The sequence below is a fragment of the Callospermophilus lateralis genome, chromosome 14, assembly GCF_048772815.1.
Source record: "Callospermophilus lateralis isolate mCalLat2 chromosome 14, mCalLat2.hap1, whole genome shotgun sequence".
Classification (NCBI taxonomy): Eukaryota; Metazoa; Chordata; class Mammalia; order Rodentia; family Sciuridae; genus Callospermophilus; species Callospermophilus lateralis.
This window is the reverse complement of record NC_135318.1, coordinates 22,067,996-22,090,903: the sequence shown is the minus strand read 5'-3', so window position 1 is coordinate 22,090,903 and position 22,908 is coordinate 22,067,996. Positions and strand designations below refer to the sequence as shown.

Genomic DNA, 22,908 nt, shown 5'->3' with positions numbered 1-22,908 from the left:
GGCTTATCCCGTTTACACACACACACACACACACACACACACACATCGATTTCCTAGCTCTGTTCACTAGAACAGCCTAGAAACAATCACCCACCCAGAAGCAGTAGGCAGCCACAGCACCTGGCTCTCCTGTTTACAATACCTGTTGCCACTCATGAAAACCAGGGATTTTAAGAAAATATCTAATTCCAGGTCTGGAAAAGAAACATTTTGTTTTGCATGTCTTTGAGGATCAAAAGAACTCGGGAGGGGCTCTCACTGACTAAAGATCTGACAACTTGAGCTTCTACAGAATAATAATTGTGATTAGGGCAACTTTAGAAGATGATAGAGAACTAATCCCATATCTTGAAAATTGTGTGTAAGGAGAAAGAATTGAGCGTTGGTAGTATCTTTCCTATGTGACTGGAGTAACTGAATCGAAATGAGAGCAAGTATCCTTTATAAATGTATTCCAGCTTATAAATTAGGATAAAAAGATATAATTAAAATAGCATAGTTTTACAGCTCCTGATTAATAAATGGGCCTGTACCCTGAGCTTCAACAAGTGCTAACGTTAAAAAAGACAGTGATAATTAGATATTAAGTACCTCCTGATGAAAGAACCCTACCTAAAGTCTTGCAAAGAGACCCAGCTGGGAATTTGCAGGAGAGAGGCACATGTAGAATTGTGCCATGGGATTGCAATCAGCAAAATCCAGAGAAAAGATATAGACCATGTGGTCCAGAGTCTTCAAAAGATAAAATAAGGAATAGAGGTAGAAGAGGATTCTATAGATTTAAAGAAATAATTTCTTTTTTTAATTTTAATGGTCAAGATTAATGACTATACCTAGGGGTGATGCACATTTGGGTAATAAAACTACTGAGAAATGCAAGGAAGTGATTATGAGAGAAGCCAGGAGACAATTCCTTTTAGGAGTAAGGAAGGCACTGAAAATGGAGAGGCCATTGAGGGTCTTATGAAGTCAGGGGCAATGTTCTGTTTCTTGACCTGGGCAGTGGTTAAATGGGTATTTGCTTTTTAATGACCTACTAAGTACGTATTACATTTGCTTTGTGCACCTTTCTTTGTGCTTTGTTTTAAAATTAAAAGGTTAAATTTTTTCTCATCACTGAGGGGTCCCATATTGTCCTGCCATTAAATAGAACTAGTTTCATTCTCAAGTGCATAATTACAGAAATAGATTTCTTTCTTTTTTTGCACTTGCAACAGAACAAAGGAATAAAACAAGACTTTTAAAACTAAAGGTATATATTATAATAATATTTACCAGGGCATCTGATTCCCTAGTATTCCTTTGGTGGTTTTGAGTTCCCTATCTAATTATAGAGCCAATATCAGATTAGATTCTGAAGAAAGGCACATCACTCTATTATTTAAAGAGTTGAGATAGGTAGTAGAGATGTTTTGACCCCACTACGATCACCTTATTTTCATTTTGCTCTGGAAGTTCCCACTGACCAAAGATATGAAAACTTGAGTTTCTACAGGATAATAATTGTGATTAATTAAAACCCAAAAATATGTTTAAATTCATGAATTTTTAATGATACACAAATAATTATTTGGGAAATTTTAGAAGATGATGGAGAACTAATTCCATATCTAATAAGAGAACAATTGAATATTACCATGTATTAAAAAAAGTCACTTTTCCAATTTGTGTTAGTCAGTTTTTTGTTGCTGTGACCAAAAGACCTGACAAGAACGTGAGACAATTCCTTTCAAGAGTAAGGAAAGAGCTGAGATTGGAGAGGCCATTGAAGGTGTTATGAAGTCACAGGCAAAGTGACTTAGAAGTCTCAGTCTACAGTTGGCTGCCTCCATTCTCTAGCCTGAGGTGAGGCAGAACATCATGGCAGAAGGCATGGCAGAGAAAAGCTGCTCAACTCTCTCTCTGCTCAACCAGAAACAGAGAGAGAAGAAGGACTAGGGACAATATGTAATTCCCAAGGGCACCCCCAGTTCCTCCTACCATGCTCCACTTGACAAAATGTAATTCCCCAGGGTACCCCCAGTTCCTATAACCATGCTCCACAGTTACCATCAGTAATCCATTTAAATTATTAATCCATTAAATAGATGAGTCCATTGGTTAGGTTATAGGTCACATAATTTAATCATTTCACTTCTGAAGGTTGCTCTATTGCCTAACATGGGGGAGGGATTTGTTTGCAGGGAGGGGGCACACCTTATATCCAAACCATAATACAATCTATGCCAAAGAATGGTGTCATATACATTTATGGATGGGTGACTGATTATATTTACTTGGATTTTGATCTGATTCTTATTCAATAAGGCTTGGGGTACCAATCAAAATGGTTCAGTATGTCATAACTTTCAAGAAGTTTAGCTCAGCCGTTGGTTATAGACAAAATTTAATTCCATGGATCAGAATCAAAATGGTGCAAATTATCCACATGAAACACTGAGTGCTTTTCTTTGGTACAACACTTACAGGCCTTCAACCCGAGGCAGATCCTTATTGTGGTGATTAATAGTGATAGTTGAAAACTTATTTTCCTTTGTACCATGCTTTATTTCTTTGCATTGAATTGAGTAGATGAGGTGGCTTAGCAACAGTAATAAAAACCAGTACAATCGCTTTCTAGCCCGGTTTTTTTTTTTAACATTGTGCTGTATATTACTAATTGATTTGTTTCTTCTGGAAGGGCTCTGCAATATACTTAAAATGAAACCCAGTGCTTAATGGATTTTTTCTTTACTCAGCTGTCTATAACCAATCAGTATTTTCATGTGTGTGGATTCTTTTATACAATTTAGGTGTGAATGAGCTCTAAACTACACTTGCAGTGTGTGGTGCTTTGTAGAACAAAATAAAGTCATTCCTTTTTTTTTTTTCATAAATGACTTTTAATAAAATAGGGATTCATTTGTATAAGTAAGAGAAAAAAGAAGGGGCAGGATTTCTCCCTTCCCTGCCCCCAATCCGGGCTCCTCTCTGAGGGCCATCTGATTCCCATGTGGGCTCCACAGAGCTTCAAATGAGAACCCTCTGCAGGGGAAATATGGAGACCCTTGTAACCCTAGATTGACAGCTCAGCATCAAGCCTGCCTCACTGCTGGTCTCAGTGGGACTTTAATCTCCCTAAAACCAGAGTTTTGCCCTGTTGCTTCTGGTACAGTTCCTCTTTCTTATATCTCTCTGCTTCCTGACCTTTGAACATTCCAGTCACTGGATTTCCCTTTTGATACCAGCTGGCTCCCAGTGGCCTCTTTGAGAATTGACCCTGACTATCTCTTTTCCTGGGCTGGTTCTCTTGACCTAGTGATGCCCACACTCCACTAAGCTAAACTACTACTGGGGCCACTGTGGGGCTTTCTAGGATTGAGGGTCCATCCACCACAGTACCCTGACCAGACCTGACTTGCCTACTGTCTGTGCCCCGAGCAACCTTAGTATGGTCTGTCCCGGCTTGAAATGAGCCCCCAGCTCAGAGATTGAAAAGGAAGAAACGTATCATGTAGAAAAGTTCATGGGGACTTCCCCATAATCCTAGCACTATTTTTATCCTTGAACTTGGCTTGACAAAAGATCTGCATTTAATCCCTGCCTTAACCAATTATCCACTCACTGCATAAGCTACAGAATAAGCACTCAGCTGCTCTGAACTTGAATTAAAGGGAATACTATAACTTTGCCTTCAGCTATACAAAGTTTCAGAACGTTTAAAGGCATTTAATACATGTATAAAGCACAGAGCCTGACTTACATTGGATGGGCAGTAAATATTGAGATGTTTTGCCCCCTTCATGGGTGGATTTACCTCTTAGGTATCTAAGGCCCAGCCCCTACACACACCCAGAAGGAAAGATAAGACAATTCAGGAAAAAAGCAGCTTCCACCTGCAGATCAAAGCTCACCTTGGTCTCTCCTGTACCCCAAGATATTTGATAATTCTCCTGCCTCTCACCTGCCTGCTTCGGTCCATAGGTTGTGTCCAGTGCCTTCTACTCTTGTGACAGTGCTGAAAATTCACCTAGCTCCTGCCTACCCTCTCATGGTTCTAACCTACCTTAGCCTAGAGCTGATCTTGTACCTGCCAGAACTGCTAGGTCCTTCCTGCTTCCACCATCCCCTCTTGTTTGTTTGTTTCCTGTGGAACTTTACTAGGTCCACGATGCCACCAGGCTCAGAGCCATAGTCCAACCCTTGGGCAAGGATCTGGAAAATATTAAAGTCTATTCCAAGCAAGCACCTTCACAGAGACTCTAGAAATAAAGCAGAATAGCAATTATCCTCACAGGTACCCACTGTTCTAGTGGACCCATCTTAAAAAAAAAAAAAAAAAGATTTCTAGCGTTAAGGAAGTTCCTAAGAAAGACACGGGAGATCAGAGACTCATGTAAGGATAATCTGAAAAGGGTGGAAGTCTTCAAGGCAGAAAGGAGAAAGAGTAATTCTCAATTTTGGCCCCTTCTTCAATTCTGACAGGCTCAGAAAAACCACTTGCTCTATCCAGAATGTTCTTTCTTCATCTGGACAAAGAGGTAGATGGGACTAGTCTATAAATCTGATTGACTATCAGGTTCTCTTGGAAAGGTTTTTACATAAAACAGGTATTGCCTTCCCATCCCCACCCAGAACTACTGAATTTGGATTTCCAGGTATCTGTATTTTGAAGGTTCTTAAATGGTTTGGGAACCGCTGATTTGGTGGTGTTTTTTTTTAAGGTTCCATCTTTCTGTGACATTCTATGAGATTTCAGACAAAATGAATGAAGGGAGCCAAAGGGAAGAAGCTTGAACAAGACACGAGAAGCAGGATAGCCCTTGCAGAAGGAGTAATAAACTCAAACTCCATACTGCAAAGAAGTGGTGCTGGTGGGAAACATAAATTGATTCCAAACAAAATCGGGCAGATTTATGTGGGTCAGAGCCATCCAAGAGAGCAGGGAGCACCTCCCTGCCTCAAAGGCTACTGGGAGCAGCAGATTTCTGGCTGGATGAATCATGAGCCTGGCCGGGGATGGCAAATCCTCTGTTCCCATGAAATCCACTTTAGAAAGACTTTCCTCTCTGGGCCTTTCCATCAGAAATCGCTGAAAATAAAAACAAAATTTTGTGTAGAGAAACCACCTGAGACTACTATACATCCATTGAACTGGGAAAATACTGGTCCCTTTATTGAGAAATAGCCCCAGAGTCCCTCCTTTATGGGATGGGGGCATAAATCTTGAGATTGGGTGTCTGCTTCCCACAGTGAACATGAAGTTACACACTGTTTAAACTACATTCATTAAGCATCTCTAACGCTGAATGATCCTTTGCCTAGATCATCTTTTCACTTTCACAGGAAGCCTAAGCTAATCTCCATTTGTTCAGGTTAGAAAATTGAGGCCCAGAGAGGTAATATAATCTAACCCAGGTCTCACAGCAGGTCAGGGGCAAAATCCAGGATGAGAAAAATTGGCACAGCTGAATCTAGAGCCCATGCCCTTCTTCCTGTCTCACCACATGTCCTACCTGGCCAAGATACAGAAGCCCAGTATTCCTAGGAATGTCTCAAAACCTTCTGAACAATGTTAGTTAAGCTAGACTGAAGCTAAAAGTGGGTCCTACTGAAGGCTCTCTCCCCCAGCAAACTCTTGAGAAATAAAAAATTTTAAAAAATACACACACACACACACACACACACACACACACACACACTCTTTTATTTCCATGATTGAATTAATCAAATAAATCACCATGCTTCTGTCCTCAGGTAGATGAGGTTACTCCAGAATCAGGCCATTTGCCATAGGTATAGATGGGTCTGCAGAATAGGCTTCAGGTTGGAGATAATGGGAGAGGTTGATTTATCAACTCACTTTCAGAACTTTTCTTTTTCTCCCAGCTCCACCGAGTTGAAATCCCCAGGTGCTGCTGACATGGGATCCATATTCACAGAACCTCTCTTGACCCCATTTCCAGTTTCAGGGACAACACCAGTCCTGGATACAGATAGGTGCCATTGATACAAGTCAGAGTTTTAGAGTTTGGGACTTCACAATGGCTTTCATATCCCTCTGCTTCTTTTAACATGCCAATCCAGCCCCAGATGAAGGAACTAGATCAAGGTCTCATAATCAGCAGTTGATGAGACTGCCCCCAAACCCAGGTGCTCTTGCTGATTTCTAAGCCGTGATCCATCCACTTCACACCGTTAGCACAGCCTGCAGGTGGAATTTAGGCTCTGGTGAAGGTAAAAAGGCAACTGGCCAAAAATGTTCTGCTAAAATACATTTTGTAAAGAGTTAGGCCTTTGAATTAATAAGACTGCCCCCTTTACAACACAAATAGATCAGAAAGTTAACCATTAGCCATACGTACCAAAGGTAAATGGACTCACTACCTCCCAGTCCTTGAAATGACTTTCAGAAGTCAAATAGACCATTCATTTGATAAAATGAATCGCGAGTGCTGTGTTGGATAGCTGTATGTATTGGAGCCCCAGTGGAACTTCATGCTTCTGACCTTGGGGCCAGGGCCCTCTCACAAAAGCCCACCACAACTGGCCCAGTTTTCAAATTATCAATCCTGCCCAGCATAATCTCAATCTGTTTGTTTATAATTGGCAACCCCAATTAATCTCTTTTATGTTCATCACTAAATTAGTTCAAAGTCTTCAATTTTTTTTCACTTTAATGTTTTAGTGAACAAAGCTATGTATACTTAAATTAATTCTTCCATCATTTCCTGTGGGTACAGTTTGACCTAATCTCTCTTTAAAGAAAAATAATCTTGACAATCTGATAATGAGATTTTTTTTCTTTTAAGTAAAAATAATTTATCAAGAATACATTTTTAAAAGTTTTTCTAAGTTGTTAAAAAAAAAAAAAAAAGACAGAAAGAAAGAAAGAAAACTATGCTAGAATTGTGGCCAAAAAGAGATCTGAAAACTCCCCAAGGTCTGGCCTGGCTCAAAGGTAGAAAGTTTGAAAGGAAATAGCTCAGTGGTTGGTAATGAGATGATGGGGGAGGGTTTGTGCTGAGTGTTCCTGCAGTGCCCCCAGAAAGCCACCCAAGGATATTGGGCAAGGACAGAGCTCACCAGGAAGTAGGCTTAGGAGAAAAAAGGCAAAATTTGACAAATTTGACCCATTTTTTTCTTTCTTTTTTTTTTTAATACTCTCTTTTGCATACAGAACCTGAAAGTTACTCTCATTGCATTTCTAAGTCTAACTTGGTTTCAATAAGGAAGTTGAAGCTGCCCTGTTCAGGGTCTGTTACCAAGTGTCTGACAGAGCCATAGCCAGGAGGAGGAGACTTCCTGCTCCCACCTGTCCTGGGTGCCTGGGCCAATGGTGGGGTCATGGGGCTGGTACCATGTCTAATTTCTATTTTCTGTCTTCTCAAAGCTACAAGGTTCCTATATGCACATGCCAAGCCTTTGGAAGCAGGTTAGCAACAGTCATAGTAGACCAGATGGAGCGCCTATAATTTGCCCAGCTCTGTGCTGGACTCTATGAGAGACCAGGAGAATTCTAGGTCAGGTCCATGTCTGTGCCACATAAAAGGACACTTGACTCCCTCCTTAGATGGCCCATAGCACAGTGTTACCTGTGTTTCTATGGCTTTTTTTCCCCTGGCACCTAGTAGGCTCAAGAGAAATTTCCAGTTTGAATGGCTGATCAGTGTTTCTTGACCCAACCATGATACCATCTTGGAATGCATGTTTGAACCTATTGAGCTGACTACTTGGAGACAGCCCAGAGAGGCCTCTGGAGAAAGCCAGGCCAGGCCAAGTGAGTGACTATCTCTCCTTTTGTGCCACAGTTCACTGGCTGTTCACCACATGCGGGGCCAGCGGACCCCATGGCCCCACGCAGGCCCAGTGCAACAATGCCTACCAGAACTCCAACCAGAGTGTGGTGGTAGGGAGTGAAGGGCCCCTGAAGGGCATCCAGATCTGGAAAGTGCCAGCCACTGACACCTACAGGTACGTATGGGAGAGGGGGAGGCCGAGGGGCAGGCCCATTTCCCTGAAGAGGATTGGAGTCCTGCCTGTGGATGCATGTCCCTGGGGTGCCTAAGCATGCCAAGGTTCAAGGGCCACAGATGGCAGCCTGTAGTAAGGTGTAAGGCCTGGAGATCAAATCTGGCTCACATACTGTTGAGGAGACGATAGGCATGCATTAGCTAGCTACATAAATATTACTAATAATTACAATTACGATGGACTGTTCTTTGAATACTGCTTGATGTTCTTCAGATGAGACAAGGTGTGTAAAAATATTTGGAAAACAAACACACTATGCACACAAAAGCTGATGCTCTTGTGCTTGTCCTTATCCTCTCCTGGACCTTCACTGTTTGCATGTAAAGCAAGCCATTCTCTGATGCTCATCCTCACCCCAATCCCAACTCCACAGTTTTCCACCAGGGCAAAGCCAGGCAGGAGGAGGCCTGACTCCCCTGTGCTACCTTGAGGCCACGGCACTAAGCAAAGCTTGTGGTGAGATTGGAGGGCTGACTCTGCATGTCTGGGTGGGTTTGGGGAATCTGAAGTTCCACCTAGTTGCCAGGTGGTACCGATGCCGCCTTCGAGAGCCTCTGAGTTCCTTCAGACCCAGGGCTTAGTCAAGCCTGTGCAGTCCTTATCCAGGCTCTATGACGTCAGCAGGGCCCACACAACAGCCCCAACAGGGCCCACACTGTATCCCTCCAGTCACATCATCTAGAACCAGCCTCCAACCTCAGACATCTGAGGTGTGGCCTCACGGCAGCCTCTTCCACCCAGCCCTACACCGCTGGGCTAGCCGGGAAGCATCCTCACTGTCAGTGTTGGCGCCTGGTGGTCCTCTCCTTCCCCTCCTGCTCTCTTCTCAGGTTTCTCTGTTTTCTCTCTCCAATTTAAGGGTGTTTTGTGATAGCCTGATTCCTTGGCAAGTGTATTCTGGGGAGAGCCCTAAGTGCTTTTTAAGTGACATTCTGGGCAGGAACATAATAACAAGGTTTGACTGCAATCAGGTTAGCTGTTTCAGGTCCCATCCATCCTCAATAAATGTCCCAAAGACCCAGTAAGTACACCAAGCAAAGCCAGACCTCCCCTTCCTGCCCAGCAGAACCTCCCTGTGTCCCAGAGCAGGGAGGAAAGGATTCCTGGGGAGAGTTGATGAAAGCTTGTTGAGAATCCACCTGGTATTTCTCCTGCTTTCAGCAGGGAGGTGAGTGGCATTGTTACTGCTGCTACCCTCACACTTTCATCTGAGAAAACTGGAGTCAGGGAAGCTCCGCTCCAGATCTAAGACTACACAGTGACAGAGCTGGCATTTAGACCCAGGGCCTCCAGCTTGGAGCCTGTGCTCCTTGCACTGACACCCACATCCGGGCTCTGAGAGGCACACAGAGGCTGGGAGGGACGGGAAAGGAGATTAGGCGCAGGAACCATCTACAGCCCCCCTCCAGGAAGCCTCTGGAAATGAGAGCCTGGAAAGAGAAGCCAAACCACCTGAAGGGAGCAGTAAAGTAGGCGGAACCCCATGGTCCCCTCCCAGCCCAGGGCATTTCCAGAGCCAGACTGGAATCAGCCAGGGACAAAATATAAAGACTTCCCTGCTGCTTCTCCCACAGAAGTTCACAGTCAGGAGATGCCTGACCTGCGGTCCTCTTGGGCTTCAGTCCCCCTAGACATGGGGCCCACTTCCATATTTAGAAGAGGTTCTGCCCATTAGTATACAGCAGCAGAGCGCTGACCCCGACCCAGTTGCTTATGTCGATGATGCACCCAGCACAAAGCCTCCGCGCAGGAGGAGCGCCTCCCGGGTGGGCAGAGAACTCGGCAAGGACAGCAGCAGGCAGCTGCAGAGGCATTTCCAGGGACAGACCCATTCCATAAGCATTAGCTCCCGACTTTCCTGTTTCTGATGACTTTAGTCTGACTTCTTCAGATGGGCTCTGGGTTTTGCAAGATCTGGCCTGCCAGAGGAACTAAACTTATTAAATAATAATTAACTCACTTTCCCATGTATTATTAATCACAGCCTTATTAAGCCTAGTCAGGTTTCTGATCTGCATGAAGTGCCACAGAATTGCCGTACTGCATTGATACAACCCCAGCTAACACTGGAGAACCGTTTCTACCCTCCCTTTGAAATATTGAGACTATCTCGCAGTCCCTAGCATTGATGGGTGTTTGCGTAATTGATAACCTATACAAAGAGCTGTTCTTCTATTGAAACAGGTGTTTTTAGTCAGCTTTTGTCTCCAGAAGACATAACAAGCACAGCTTAGGGGAGGGAAAGTTTACTTTGGCTCGCTGTTTCAGAGGTTCAGCCCGTGGTCGGCTCACGGCATCGCTCTGGGCCTAACGTGAGGCAGAACTTCGCAGCAGAAGGGCCTGGCTAAGAAAACTGCTCAGCTCATGCCCTTCCAGGAGCAGAGAGAGTTCTGCTCGCCAGGGACAAAATATAAACCTCAAAGACACACGGCCATGACCTGTTTCCTCCAGACACACCCAACCTGCTACAGTTACCACCCATTCAAGTGGTCCTATGATGTCTCCACTGGGCGTGGAGGTGAGGGGAAGGGGCTAGCACTTACCAAACACCATTTGCCAGGGTGGGGCCTCCGTTGCCTGGGCTTCCTCTGGATGTATGTGGGTGAAAACACCCTCTACTCTTTAAAACACCCTCTACTCCCACCTTCTTACTCATTTGCCCACCACAAAGGAGGAGGCCCAGGAAGCGGGAGCTGAAGGAGGGGCTGGGAAGAGTAGAGCCAGGGCTCCTCCTCTCCCCCCACCACCTGCTTTCTCTGCCCTGGATTTGCCTCTGCCTCTGTCAAAACAGCAAGGGGTGAGGGGGTCATATTCCATGCAAGTCCCCTGCCCTGGTGTCAGTACTTGTTCCCCTCCTGCTGTGCAAATCTCAGTGAACCACAATAATTACCTGTCTGGAGCCTGTGCCTGACCCCAAGTTTACCAAAGTGAGTGAGAGCCAGCCCCAGCCCCAGCCCCAGAGGAGCGGCAGCCCCGGGGATGGTGGACTTGGGGACAAGCATTTCCATGTGTTGGAGAAGAAAAAAAATGGATGTTGACTCAAAGTACCACTGTCAGAGGCCGGGGGGGGGGCAATTTCTCCCAGTCTTAGTAGGTGAAGAGCTTCCTCGAGGAGACAGAAGCCAGAGTCCCATCTGATGGCAGTAAGAGTGGTCTCCAAGGAGGGCGGGGGGGGGGGGGATGGAAGGAGCAGGGTGGCAGGTGCCTGCTGTGGTCCTGCAGGGAATGGGCCAGGCTGGGGCCAGGCAGCTGGAGCCTTGCTTCCCAGATACCTTTAGCTCCCTCTGGTGACTGCGGGAGGTGGGAGGGACAGAAAGGAGCCCCAGGCCGGCAGAGCAGGTTCCAGGCAGTGGCTGTCATCCAGGCTAGAGAGAAAAGGACCACAGCAGGGCAGGGAAACCGGGATGGAGAGGAGAGGGCAGGGCCGGGAGGACTTTGGGAGGTGGGGTGACTAAGATTTGAGAACTGAGTGGATGGGTGTGGGCAACACTCAGGACAGCACCCACATTTCTGGCTTGAGGGGTGCAGGGAGCAAGGAGAGTGAGTATCAGCCACTCTTCTAAGGAGCTTGATGCAGAAGGGAAGGCAAGGGTTGGGCACATGTGACAGGCACCTGGTTAAGGGGGACTTCTGAGCCAAGTTGTTCTGCAGGAGACAATGTCCTGAGTGTGCCTGAGGAGGTGGGTGGTGCACGAGGGAGAGGGTGGGAGGCCACCAGTGCCCACAGAGAGCATGGATTAGGGAGCCTGTGCTGGAGGGCGGGGAAATGGCAAGAACCTTAGCTTCATCTTAGAATGGAGATGGACATTTAGAGGGGCATTTTAGAGAGAGTGTGGAGTGCCCACAGAGAGGCAGTCACTCAGCTGATCGCCGGTGCCTCTTGCTCTTTCTGAATTCTCCCATCCCTCCAGCCCCCCGTCCTTCCTGCCTGCCTGCCCCTGTAGAGTTCAGCACCCCTAACCCCCACCCCCTCCGCAGACCACACATAAAAACATTTGTCAAACACGGCCCACAGCTCCTGTTGGCAGTTCTCACACGGGGCAGTCACTCTTCACACATAACGTACAGAGGCCCCAGAGCCCGGCTGGAGCCAGCTGACCTAGGCCACAGCTGTTCCTGCTGGTCTCCATCAGTGACATTCATTTCCCTACCTGGCTCCAGGGACCAGCGTGTGCAGCTGGATAACCGTAATTCAACCCAATCCACAAACAACCATGGACACACACACACACACACACACACACAGAGGCACTGAGCTGCGGGATGCCTACTGTGTGCTAAGCACTGAACCACGGGGCTCCTACTGTGGACCAGGCACTGAGTAGGTACCACAGGACTCGAGGACATGACTGAGACTCCAGAGTCTCATGGTCTCTGGGAAGACCACAGGGCAGGAAAGTTCCATAGCAGCCCACAACGCCCATCAAGCTCTGGACCCTCGTAGAAGCGATGTCCCCAAGCATGATGAGCTGCCTCAGTCCTTGCACAGGGAGCCCTTGCCGTGAAGAGCACAGAGCAGGCAGGGGCAGGGGCAGGGGGTGCAGGCCAAGATCAACGAGCTGTCAGCAGGATGGAGTTAGAGGTCACTGAGGTCCCTTCCAGCTCTGCACTATCAGGAAGGTGCTGAGGAAAGAATAGACCAGACCAAGTGCCCTGCTCATCCATGCAATAGGAACAGGACCCAGTGGCCCCTGAGGAGCCCACACCTCCCCAACAGGCCCCTCTAACACCAACCCCCAGGGGTGTCACCTGATGACTCAAGTAACCCATTCGGATAGTATGACTGTACATTGGATCAGAAATTCCCTGCCGCCCAGTCCCTGGCCACGCTGGCAGGCCCCCGGTGGTTCTGGGGGACGGGCCAGCCAGATCTTAGCCTCCTGATTTCACAGATGGGGAAATTGAGACTGAGGAGGGAGGGACACGGCCCCGGCAACAGTTGGGAGTCAGAGCCCTGAGGTCTCTCTTGGCCACACCCTGGTCCACTCAAAGGTGGTACAGGAGGGAAATGGGGTGCTCTGTGTTCCCCTGAGTGGGGGCTCTCTCCTCCCTCTCCTAAGTGGGTACAGAAGCCACCGACATGCTGCACACCAGCTGTGCTGTCATTTCCAGATCCGGCAGGCAGTTGCTTTGATTTGCTGCTAATTCTTTATTTAAAAAAGATTCACAACTCAATTACATCAGGTAACAATAGCTCACAGTCAATAATACAAAATGCAAACCCAATAAACATGCATTCTGACCAGGGGACATGGATTTAGATGAGGGGGGAAAAACAACAACAAAAAAAAAATACAGCGTCAACTCTTTGAGAGCAGTATCTTGTAATTTCCAGTAAATTGGAATCACTGCAAGTCATTTTCCCCACTTGAGTGGCAGGTATATTAATTTCTTGTCATTTGTCAACCATCAAAATAAATTGTTGGCAAGGGTCCGGGAGAGCACTTCAGAGATTTGGCTGCAGTTGTTATTCTGACGTGAGTGAGTGTTGTGTTATTATCAGAGTTTGGGGTCTTCAAAAATGCTAAGACTGGCTTGTGCTTCCCAGGCTGTGTACAGGGTGGGTTCCAGGGGAAACTGTACAGCCTTGACCCAGATCTCCTTGGCCACACTCTGGTCCACCTCCTGCCCCCTTCTCGTTGGTTTACCTCCTTCTGCCTCCCAGAAGCCACCCTCAGGGGAGGAGTAGACAGGCTCACTGTCAGGAGTGTGGCTATAATTTGTCACTCTTTGGTTGTCCTCTAGGCACTGAATTAGGTCTTTATAGGAATTCTCTCATTTGATTCTCACAACTATTTTTCAAGGAATTATTATCTCCCATTTGTATGCAGGGAAACTTGGGGCTCAGAGAGGGTAAATAAATTAGCCAAGGTCACACAGCTAGTGAGTAAGCCTGGCAGGGCCTGAGCCAGGGAGAGACAATCAAGGCATCTCAGGCACATTTCAGGAGATTCCGGCTCTCAGGGTCATCAGTGCCGCCAGTGAGCAGCTGGAAGGAGGGGCTGCAATGGCCTCACCCGCTCTTGGTCTGAGTAGCAGAGCTTGGATTTGGATCCAGGTCTGTCTGCATTCTCACCCTTTTTTTTTTTTTTTTTTTTTTTTTTACTGTGGCACACCCCACTCCCAAGCAGATCAGTCCTACAGTAGCAAAGGAAGGAAGCTCTACATAGTGGAATTTCAGGCTTCAGGGGATGATGAGGGAGCCACCCCTTCCCAAGACACCAGCAATTAGTCCAGGCGGTCAGCTGCCTACTCCCATGACGTTAAGCCCGTCCCTAGTCCAGTGTGGGAGCCTGGGGCTGAGGCTACCACCCAGCAAAGTACACTCTGGGCACTGACACCTGATTGCCAAGTTCTACTGTCAGCTCTAGAATACGTGGAGCTGACTCCAGCCCAGAGACCTCCCTCGTGAACCTTCTGCACCCTTTTCAAATCCACTATTTACCCCATACGTGAGGCAGGGTTGTGACCTTATTTCCTTCCTTGGTAGTAGAAGCTGAGGTTCTGAGAGGTTGACCAAGTTGCCCCAGGTCACACAGCTCCACAGTGAGGACTATAACAAGCATGTGACTCAGAGCTCCAGGCTCTTTGCAGCCTACCCCACTGCCAAGAGCCAAGTCAAGTCCTGGGGGGAGCTGCCTTTCCAATTTGGTTAAGGGGTAGAAGAAACAGAAAAGATTTAGTGGGGAAAAAAAAGACTCAAGAACAAGTCTAAAATATAATAATAATTTGACTAAATTTAAACATATGAAAGAGTTCAGAATGATTCATAATACATGCAGATTGATGCAAATGGATATGCAAATGAGACAGAAAGGAATTAACAGGGTAAAGCTTACCTCTCAGCCATAAGTAGGAGTGGGCAGGACAAGGACATAGGTAAAAGTCTTCCAAGCAAAGCACATCTCCGGATTGAAATGACTCTTTTATCAGCCTGGCCCAGCCCCCTGAGTAGTGAGCAGGGAGTCCAGGTCCCATGTCTGTCCTGAGACTGCACATTCTCTGGAAGCCATACGGCCAACCCCCATTTCCGCCTTCTACTAAAAACTTTCATTTTCCTCAGCCTGTCAGCTCTGTCCATCTCTAGTGGGTCAGAGGGGACTTGAGGGTCGAAGGGAATTAGAATGAGCTGGTGTCTTCTCAGGCCTTCATCTTTATCCGTCCACATCAGCCTCCTAGGAGCATACGGGAGAGAAGATGGCCTCTATAGGAAGGGGGTCTAGACCAGAGTCTGCCAGTGGCCAGCTCTGCGACCTGATATGAGTTGTTTAATCTCTCTGAGCCTCAGTCTCCTCATCTGTCAAATGAGAGTAATACCCTCTCTTATTTATGGCTCTTGAAATGACATACACATGTCAGCATGCATGCTGCCCACATGGTAGAGGATGCGCTCCCTCTCCAAGCCTACAACCCCATCTTCCCCATTCCAGCTGCCTGCTGCAGCCAGACATCCCAGAGGCTCCCTGTCTCTTCACTTCCCGTCACACAAACCTGACTCCTACACTCCACTCTTTCTATTTGTCTGACAGATAGGGAGCCATCTGTCAGCCCCACCATGAAGCCAACCTCAGTCCTCCACCCCACCCCAGCCCCACAACCAGCAGAGGTCCTGGCACCTGTCACATCCTCTGGATCCCTCCTGGGCCTGATCACCTGACAACCCACACTTTGCAAAGAGACTTGCAGCATCATGAGGCTTTTGTGCCATTGTCTCTTCTTGATGTTGGACGGTCATGTGAGTCTGGGAAAGAATAGGAGATTCTTCTTTTGTTGTAGAAGAAGACCTAATGGTCCTCTCTGACCTTGAAGCCCCAGAATGCCCTCTGCTTTGCCTTTTCCAATAGCCACCCTATGGTGAAATTTCTCTTCTCATAACTAGGACCGTGTCCCCAGTTTCTTAGTTTTTCAAGGATCTGGAGCCCATCTCAGGTCTCTGATCCACACAGCCTGATACTGTTCCCGACATTCAATAAGCTCCAATGGGTTTCTGAGCACCTGCCAGGCCCCTGGACTGGGCATGAGGTTCTCTGTTTGCCTTCCATCAAGAAGGCAAGTCCTCACCTGCCACATGGCTGAGGTCTCCAGTCTCTAGGCTCAGCTCTGCGGTAGAAAGCAGAGGACTCTGCCTTGGAGGAGGCCCTGGGAGGCCCTTCCCATGCCCAGAACATGGGAATGTCCTAGAACTGTCTGTGGAGGAGCCGCTGTGTGCCCACTTGGGCAACACTGCCTTGTATCTCTTCCTAGTCGTTCATAAAGGACCTTGGATCTGAAGGGATGGGATCATGTAAATCCTCCCTCTTCCTGGCAGCTGGTCTCCGGGGAGCCATCTGTTGGCATATGTTAGCTGGTACACTAGCTGTCTTCCAGACCTGCTGCTCTTCTGACACGGTTCACAGACCGAGTCTTTCTTCCCCCAGCCCTGCTCGACTTCATCTCAACAGTCTTAAGAGGCAGCAGACACAATCCCACGTCCCCATGCTCTGTTTTTATTTTCATCATGATCGGTTGTTTGTTGTCTGCACACAGATTGCTCCAGAAGGAGTTACTGACAGGACAAGTAAACAGTCTGTGCTCGTAAACATGTTCTCCTCCGCCTCTGCCGTGGAACCTCCTTCATTCAGGACCCTGCGGGGTGACTGTAAAACTGTGCACAAAGCCAGCTGCTATTCCAGCCACTCTTGCTGCTGATAACAAGTACTCACTGGGGGCCTATTTTGTGGCAGCTACGATTCTCAGACAACCTGTCTGCCTTCCTTTGATCTTCATAACGTGTGTAGCTAGGAGGTAGCTTTTCTTCTTGTCCCCATTCTACAGATGAGGAACAGAGAGATTAAGCTACTTATCCAAGGTCTTATGAGTCTTTTGATCTTGGACTGGGAAATCCAAAATGGCGAAGGCTTTGAGAAGTCATCACCCCGACCTTATTCTGTGTGTGTGTGTGCCCCCTCCTTCTCCCTCTGTCTCTTCACACCTTTCCAGTTTCTTACCTTCCTGGCTCTACATTTCTCTCCTGACAGTGGAGGAAGAATCCCTCCCTATTGGCCTCACGAGGCTGATGTGGGCAAGAATGCTCCGACATGACGATGGCAGCGATGCCCCTGGAAGCCACTGGGTTGGCAGGAAAGGGGTCAGTCTTCTTTCTGTTGCAGGAGCCAGTGTGCTTTGTCCATTGCAGCATCTCAGGCTATGGAGCCGCCGGAGGAAAAGGCGGGAAGAACACCATGATGCGGTCCCATGGCGTGTCTGTGCTGGGCATCTTCAACCTGGAGAAGGACGACATGCTGTACATCCTGGTTGGGCAGCAGGGAGAAGACGCCTGCCCCAGTGTAAGTGCCCAAAGCAGGGGAGGCCTCTTGGAGGACACCAACATCCAGCACACTCCTGGGAGTTCACTTCCAAAAGCTGTAGGACTTGCCCCCAGTTCTGTCTATAAATGCCCCTCCGCCCCCAGTGTCATGTGGGTGCACAAGAAAGCAGGTGACGTGTGGCCATGGGAGTTTTACATCCCCACGGGGACCAAGACTGAAGCATGGGTTTCATGACTGACCTTTGAAACTGAAGGACTGATTATTCTTCTCTGCAGAAGTATAAGTTGGAGTCACTTCCTGAACCTCCTAGCTAGGGCCCTGTTATATTTAATCATGCTATTACAAATAGAAAAATACCAGCCTAAACTTCTTGTTCAGCTCGATATCACAGAGTCGTGGCCACATATAGATGCATATAAATGCACAAAAGAAGTTCTGAAAGATACAGCTAACAGTGGCTACTGCCGGCGACAGGACTAGACTGGGAGAGCTTGTTCGATCGTGTCTGGAATTGTTACCAAAAAAAAGGGATTTTTCACATATTATTTATTATGTGTGTGATTAAAACAAAAAATTAAGACATAAGCCAAGATCCAGAATAAATACTATGCAGCCCAGTTCCCACATTTTATAGGTAAGAAAAATGGAGGCCACAGAGGTAAAGGGACTTGTCCAAAGTTACTCACAAAGTGGCCCAGAGCTCAGGGCTCTTATTTTTCCGGTGCCCTTTACCTGCCTCAGTTTCTTAGACGTTTACCCATTCATGCTATAATTCATCCCTGGGCATGCCTCTGTAGTCCCAGAGACAGCCTGACATTGTGTCTCAGACCCTCTCAGGATAGGGTGACCAGCTGTCCAAGAGGGAGAACGCCACTATCAGGAGCTGAGAAAGCCCAGAGTGGCCCAAAATTGCCAGGAGGATGAGACAGAGGCAATTAATTAAGCGCAGCCGTGCAACCCCCAGATGCCCTAGTTGTTACCTCTTGCCTGTCTGTGTTGGGGGCAGGAGACAGGCCCCTGGCAATGCTGGCTGTCTTAGCAGAAACTCAGGATGCTGCAAGGTGGATTGGACCAGACCCCAGCCTCGCATGAAGTACAGCTTTGCTTGGGGTAGGTGCCCAGGCAGGGAGCTGGGTTCCTGTGCCCAGGGAAGCTCCTTCTCCAGGAACATATTAGAGAGTATCCTGGGAATACAAGTAGGGAAACAGGTCAATTCACAGCAGGTCAATTCACAAAATAAATGCAGAGCTCCTAAGAGCCAGGCTATGACTGAGATTCCTGAGGATGGCAAGCAAGAGTAGAGCTCAGCTTTCCTCCCTGCCCCATCCCTCATGAGGTGAAGGCAAGGAACAGAAGTAAGCTAAGAGGAGCAACCTTCTGTCTGAGAAAGGTCACCACTTCAACTTTTATTTAGCAACTATAATCAGGACTTTCCAACCTGCTATAATATATTAAGTCATTAAATTACAGGCTGCTGTAATTTTCACAGGAATTCATTGAGTGCTAATGCAATTCTTTCATCTAAGCAGAAAGATTGCATTGACTTCAGCAAGGAACTTTTACTTGATTGGATTGTAATCAGTTATGTCTTTTCACAGGAACGTGTCTTTTTTGTTTTAATTCAATTGTAATCCACTTGTTCCTCTGGGTTGCTGCCCTTTATCATTTTTATTAATCAACCTACTTACTCTCAATCTTAGTTGATACACAGGGAGAGTCCCCAGGGCAGGAGGAGGCAATTCTCAGTCAAGGACACAGAGAGCCCCCTCTACTGGTTGGGTGGGGCATAGTATGGGCGTAAGGGGAAAGTAATTGGTATACCCTGGTTGCTCCAAGGCTCCTGAGTTGTTGGGAAAGGGAAAAAACATATTTTCAGTTACTATCTCCATCCCCAGTTCTGTCTAGAAAAAAAATAGTGTCTAGAGATGATCTTAAAAGAGTGAAGTTAACTCTAAGAATTAAACCGCAGGATTTGGCAACTTTGCTGGTTCAACTGCACATTTGTGGAAGTCACTCTTTCCATGTACCTGGCCACTCCTGAGTGTGAAGTGGGTTCCAGCTGCTGGAAATCCCCACCACACACACACACACACACACACACACACACACACACACACTCATTCACTCACTCACACACTCACCTGGCCCCTGCTCCTCCCATCCTTCCAGACCCACCTGGTGGCAGAAGTTGAAATCAGGCTTCCCCACCAGAGGCACTGCTGGCATTTGGGAGCAGAAATTCTTGAGAGTGGAGCTTCCCAGTGCATTGCGGGATACTTATTTCTCTACCCACTTGATGACAGTAGTGTTCCCCAGAAGGGACAATCCAGGGTTCTATGGGAGCAAAAACACTAGTCCACATGTTAAATCCCATCACCACCATCACCCCCCAGGCAAGTATTATGAAAAACCAGCTCATGAGCCAGATAACCCTCAATTCATTCAAATTTATTCCACAAATATGTGTTGAGTACCTACTGTGTGCCAGTATTCTAGGAACTTTGAGGGGGAAAAAGTCATTATTCACAAGGAGCTCATGTTCAAGCAGGGGGAGGAGAAAAGTATCTGGGAAAAGAGTGACCAGCAAAGGCCAAGTCCCTGAGGTGGGAGCCTGTCGGATGCCCATGGGAATCAGTAGAGGGAGCAAAGAAAGGGGACGTAAGAGAGGAGGTCGGGGTAACGGTGCTGAGCAGCCCATTCTAAGGAGATGTTCAAGCCATAGGAGGGTTGAGCAAATAGCAACATAATACGGTGTATGTATCAGAAGACTCACTCTGGCTTCACCATGAAGAGCAGACTGCATGGGCTCAAGGGAAGACTCAGGGCAATGAACCCAAGAGCTGTTGCATTAGTCTAGGCAAGATGCAAGGGTGACAGTGGAGATGGTGAAAGTGGTTGAATTCTGGGCATATTTTGAATGTAAAATCCAAAAAGATTTCCTGCTTCATTAGATGAGGAATTGAGAGGGGGAAAAAAAGAGTCAAGATTATTCCAAGAACAGAGTCTGGCCACCGGAAGGAGGACGCTACCATCATTTGAGTTGGGGAATGTGGAAGGAGCATGTTGGGGGCAAGATCTGAAGGTCAATGTCAGTCTACACTAACATGGAGGGCTGTAGGGGGTCAAGGGAGACGCTGGATGGACAACAGGAGGTAGGCCACTGGAGTCAGGAGAGAGGTCTAGGGTAAAGACATAAAGCTTGGAGAAATCAGCATAAGGCTGAAATGGGATGAGATTGCCTAGGGGTGGTGCAGGTAGAGAAGAAAATCAAGGAGGGGCCCTGGGAACCAACAGTTAGAGGCCAGGAAAAAGAAGAGAGACCAGCAAAGGATACCAAAAAGGAGAAGTTTGTAAGGTGGGAGAGGATTGGAGGGTGTGGACTCCTGGCAGGCAGGCAGAGAAAGTCTATCAACTCTGCCAAGTGCTGCTTCTAGGTCCAGTAAGACACAGGCTGAGAATGGACCATTCCTCACCCCCAAACAATTTAAAGGGTGTCCTTGGAGCAGGAGCAATGGAGGATGGGCATGGGTCCCCATTTAGTTAAACAAAAGGCCATCCTCAAACCCCACAGCCCTCTCTTCCTCACCCCAACAGTCTCCAGATTCTGTTCTACTGAAACAGGCATTCCCCCCAACCCCAGCGGGGTGTGGAACCCAATGCTGCCAGCCAAAGAAGAAGAAGAGAGGGAGCAGGGTCTGGGGGGTGGGCCTTCTTAGCATTGCTGGTTTAAACTGGGCAGCACCTTGATTTACAAATGGAGCCAGTCCAGGGATGTGTGGCGCCCACCCACATGGCCCAGCAAATCTCTAGCAAGAGCTATCAGTAACCCAGTGTGGACTCAATATCCTATGTAGCTGGAAGCCCACAATTCCTCCCTCTTAGCCTGGACATGGCCTCAGTTCACAGCCTGCAGCCCATGGCTGCCCCAGCCCACCATTAGAATGCTTCCCTTCCAGCAATCTCCCTCCAGCCTGAACAGGGTTATGAATGCACCAGAGAGAGATTGGTTCTCTACAATAGCAATTCAGAGCCTTCCATCCACACTAAATCCACTCTAAAAAATATCAAATTATTTCCATCATTAAATCCAAAATGCCATAAAACAAATTGCATCTCGGCTGTTTATCTGGAAATTTCTCTAGTACTCATTGCTGGCATCCCTGAATGCTTTAGCATAAGGAGTGGCTCAAAGATGAATTGCCATGTCCACTGGCTGGTTACACAGCACCACTTGATGGAAATTTGATGTTTTATTGGTTTATTTTCTCCAGTAAGTGAAAGAAAAGTCATTTTCCTCTGAGGTCAGGCTGATGCTCGGAGAATTCATCTGAGCTTTGGTGGCCGACAAGCAGGTGCAGCTATTCTTGAGGCAATACCCTGGTTATGCAGGAATTCCAAGAGTCTCCACCACAGAAATTTCCAGCACAATCCCAGGGACTCCTAGACCTCTGAGTCCCCACCAGGAATCTGTGGGGTCCAGAAGTCAATGCAAATAAAATAATAACGGCAGCCAGCTATCCAGGCCCTGACGTGTGAGACACTAGCTGGCACTTTACTCACACTGTCCCACCAACCTGTCCTTCATTCCTGTCCCACAATGGAGGACCAAGTCACCCAAGGTGGGTGGTGCATGCAAAATATCTTCCTGCAAGGTCCCCAAGTAAGACGGAGAGCTCTATGTAGGGCTGTTCCAGGGATTTTTAGAGACAAGAAATGGGACATTAGCTGGAAGGAATGAGATGTCCGAAGTGGAGAAATGACTTTCCCAAAGATGAGCGGGGAATGAAATCTGAGTCCATCCTTCCACTGTGTTTGGGGGGATTCGTTTTGCTTCGTTTTTCTTTACTCTTTCCATGATGCTTCAGAACTGCACCTTCTCCAGAACCTTTAGCGGCTCCATTGCCTAAAAGAGGAAACCCAACTCTCCTGATTGCATTCAAGGGCTCCTGCCATGACCCGGTTTGTACCCTGAGCCCTATCTCACCACACAGGGGCTTCACACTCCTCTTCCTGACAGGTCCTCCGGGACCATCTTTCTGTCCTAAAATGGATTTCTCTAAAAGCAAGAAAGTCCTATGGGATTTCTGCTGCTGTCTCCTCCTGGAATGACAGAAGTCCCCCGCTCTCTGTGCTAATCCCCCCTGTATCCTTCCAGGCCCAACTATAAGCCACCTCCTGCAGGCAGTCCTCCCTGACACCAAAAGCAACAAACCTCCTCCTTGCTCTCCCCACTCCTCATAGCATTTTATATCTAAGCTGACCTTGTGCTCCTTCCCTAACGTGGCCCAGAGTGAAAATTTTTGTGTGTATGTGGTTTTTCTGCTCCACCCAACTGTAAGCTATTTGAGAAGGTTCAGATCCTGACATTAAGCATACGAGATTCGTCCGCTGGAAAGTGATGAACCCTGATTTGGGCCCAAACCTAACATGCTTTTTGTTTCTACAGACAAACCAATTGATCCAGAAAGTCTGCATCGGGGAGAACAACGTGATCGAAGAAGAAATCCGCGTGAACAGAAGCGTGCACGAGTGGGCAGGAGGAGGAGGAGGTGGGGGGGGAGCCACCTACGTGTTTAAGGTAAGGTCC

General features: G+C 47.4%; 1 protein-coding gene across 1 annotated transcript in view; it reads left to right on the top strand.

Moving 5' to 3' along the window:
* Nucleotides 1–22,908, top strand: part of Alk (ALK receptor tyrosine kinase) — a 642,117-nt gene that overhangs the window by 586,218 nt on the left and 32,991 nt on the right. The window contains exons 12-14 of the mRNA XM_076832815.2: nucleotides 7,791–7,953; nucleotides 17,189–17,339; nucleotides 22,768–22,899. Coding sequence (XP_076688930.1) covers nucleotides 7,791–7,953; nucleotides 17,189–17,339; nucleotides 22,768–22,899 — 446 coding nt within the window. The remainder of the gene's footprint in view (nucleotides 1–7,790; nucleotides 7,954–17,188; nucleotides 17,340–22,767; nucleotides 22,900–22,908) is intronic.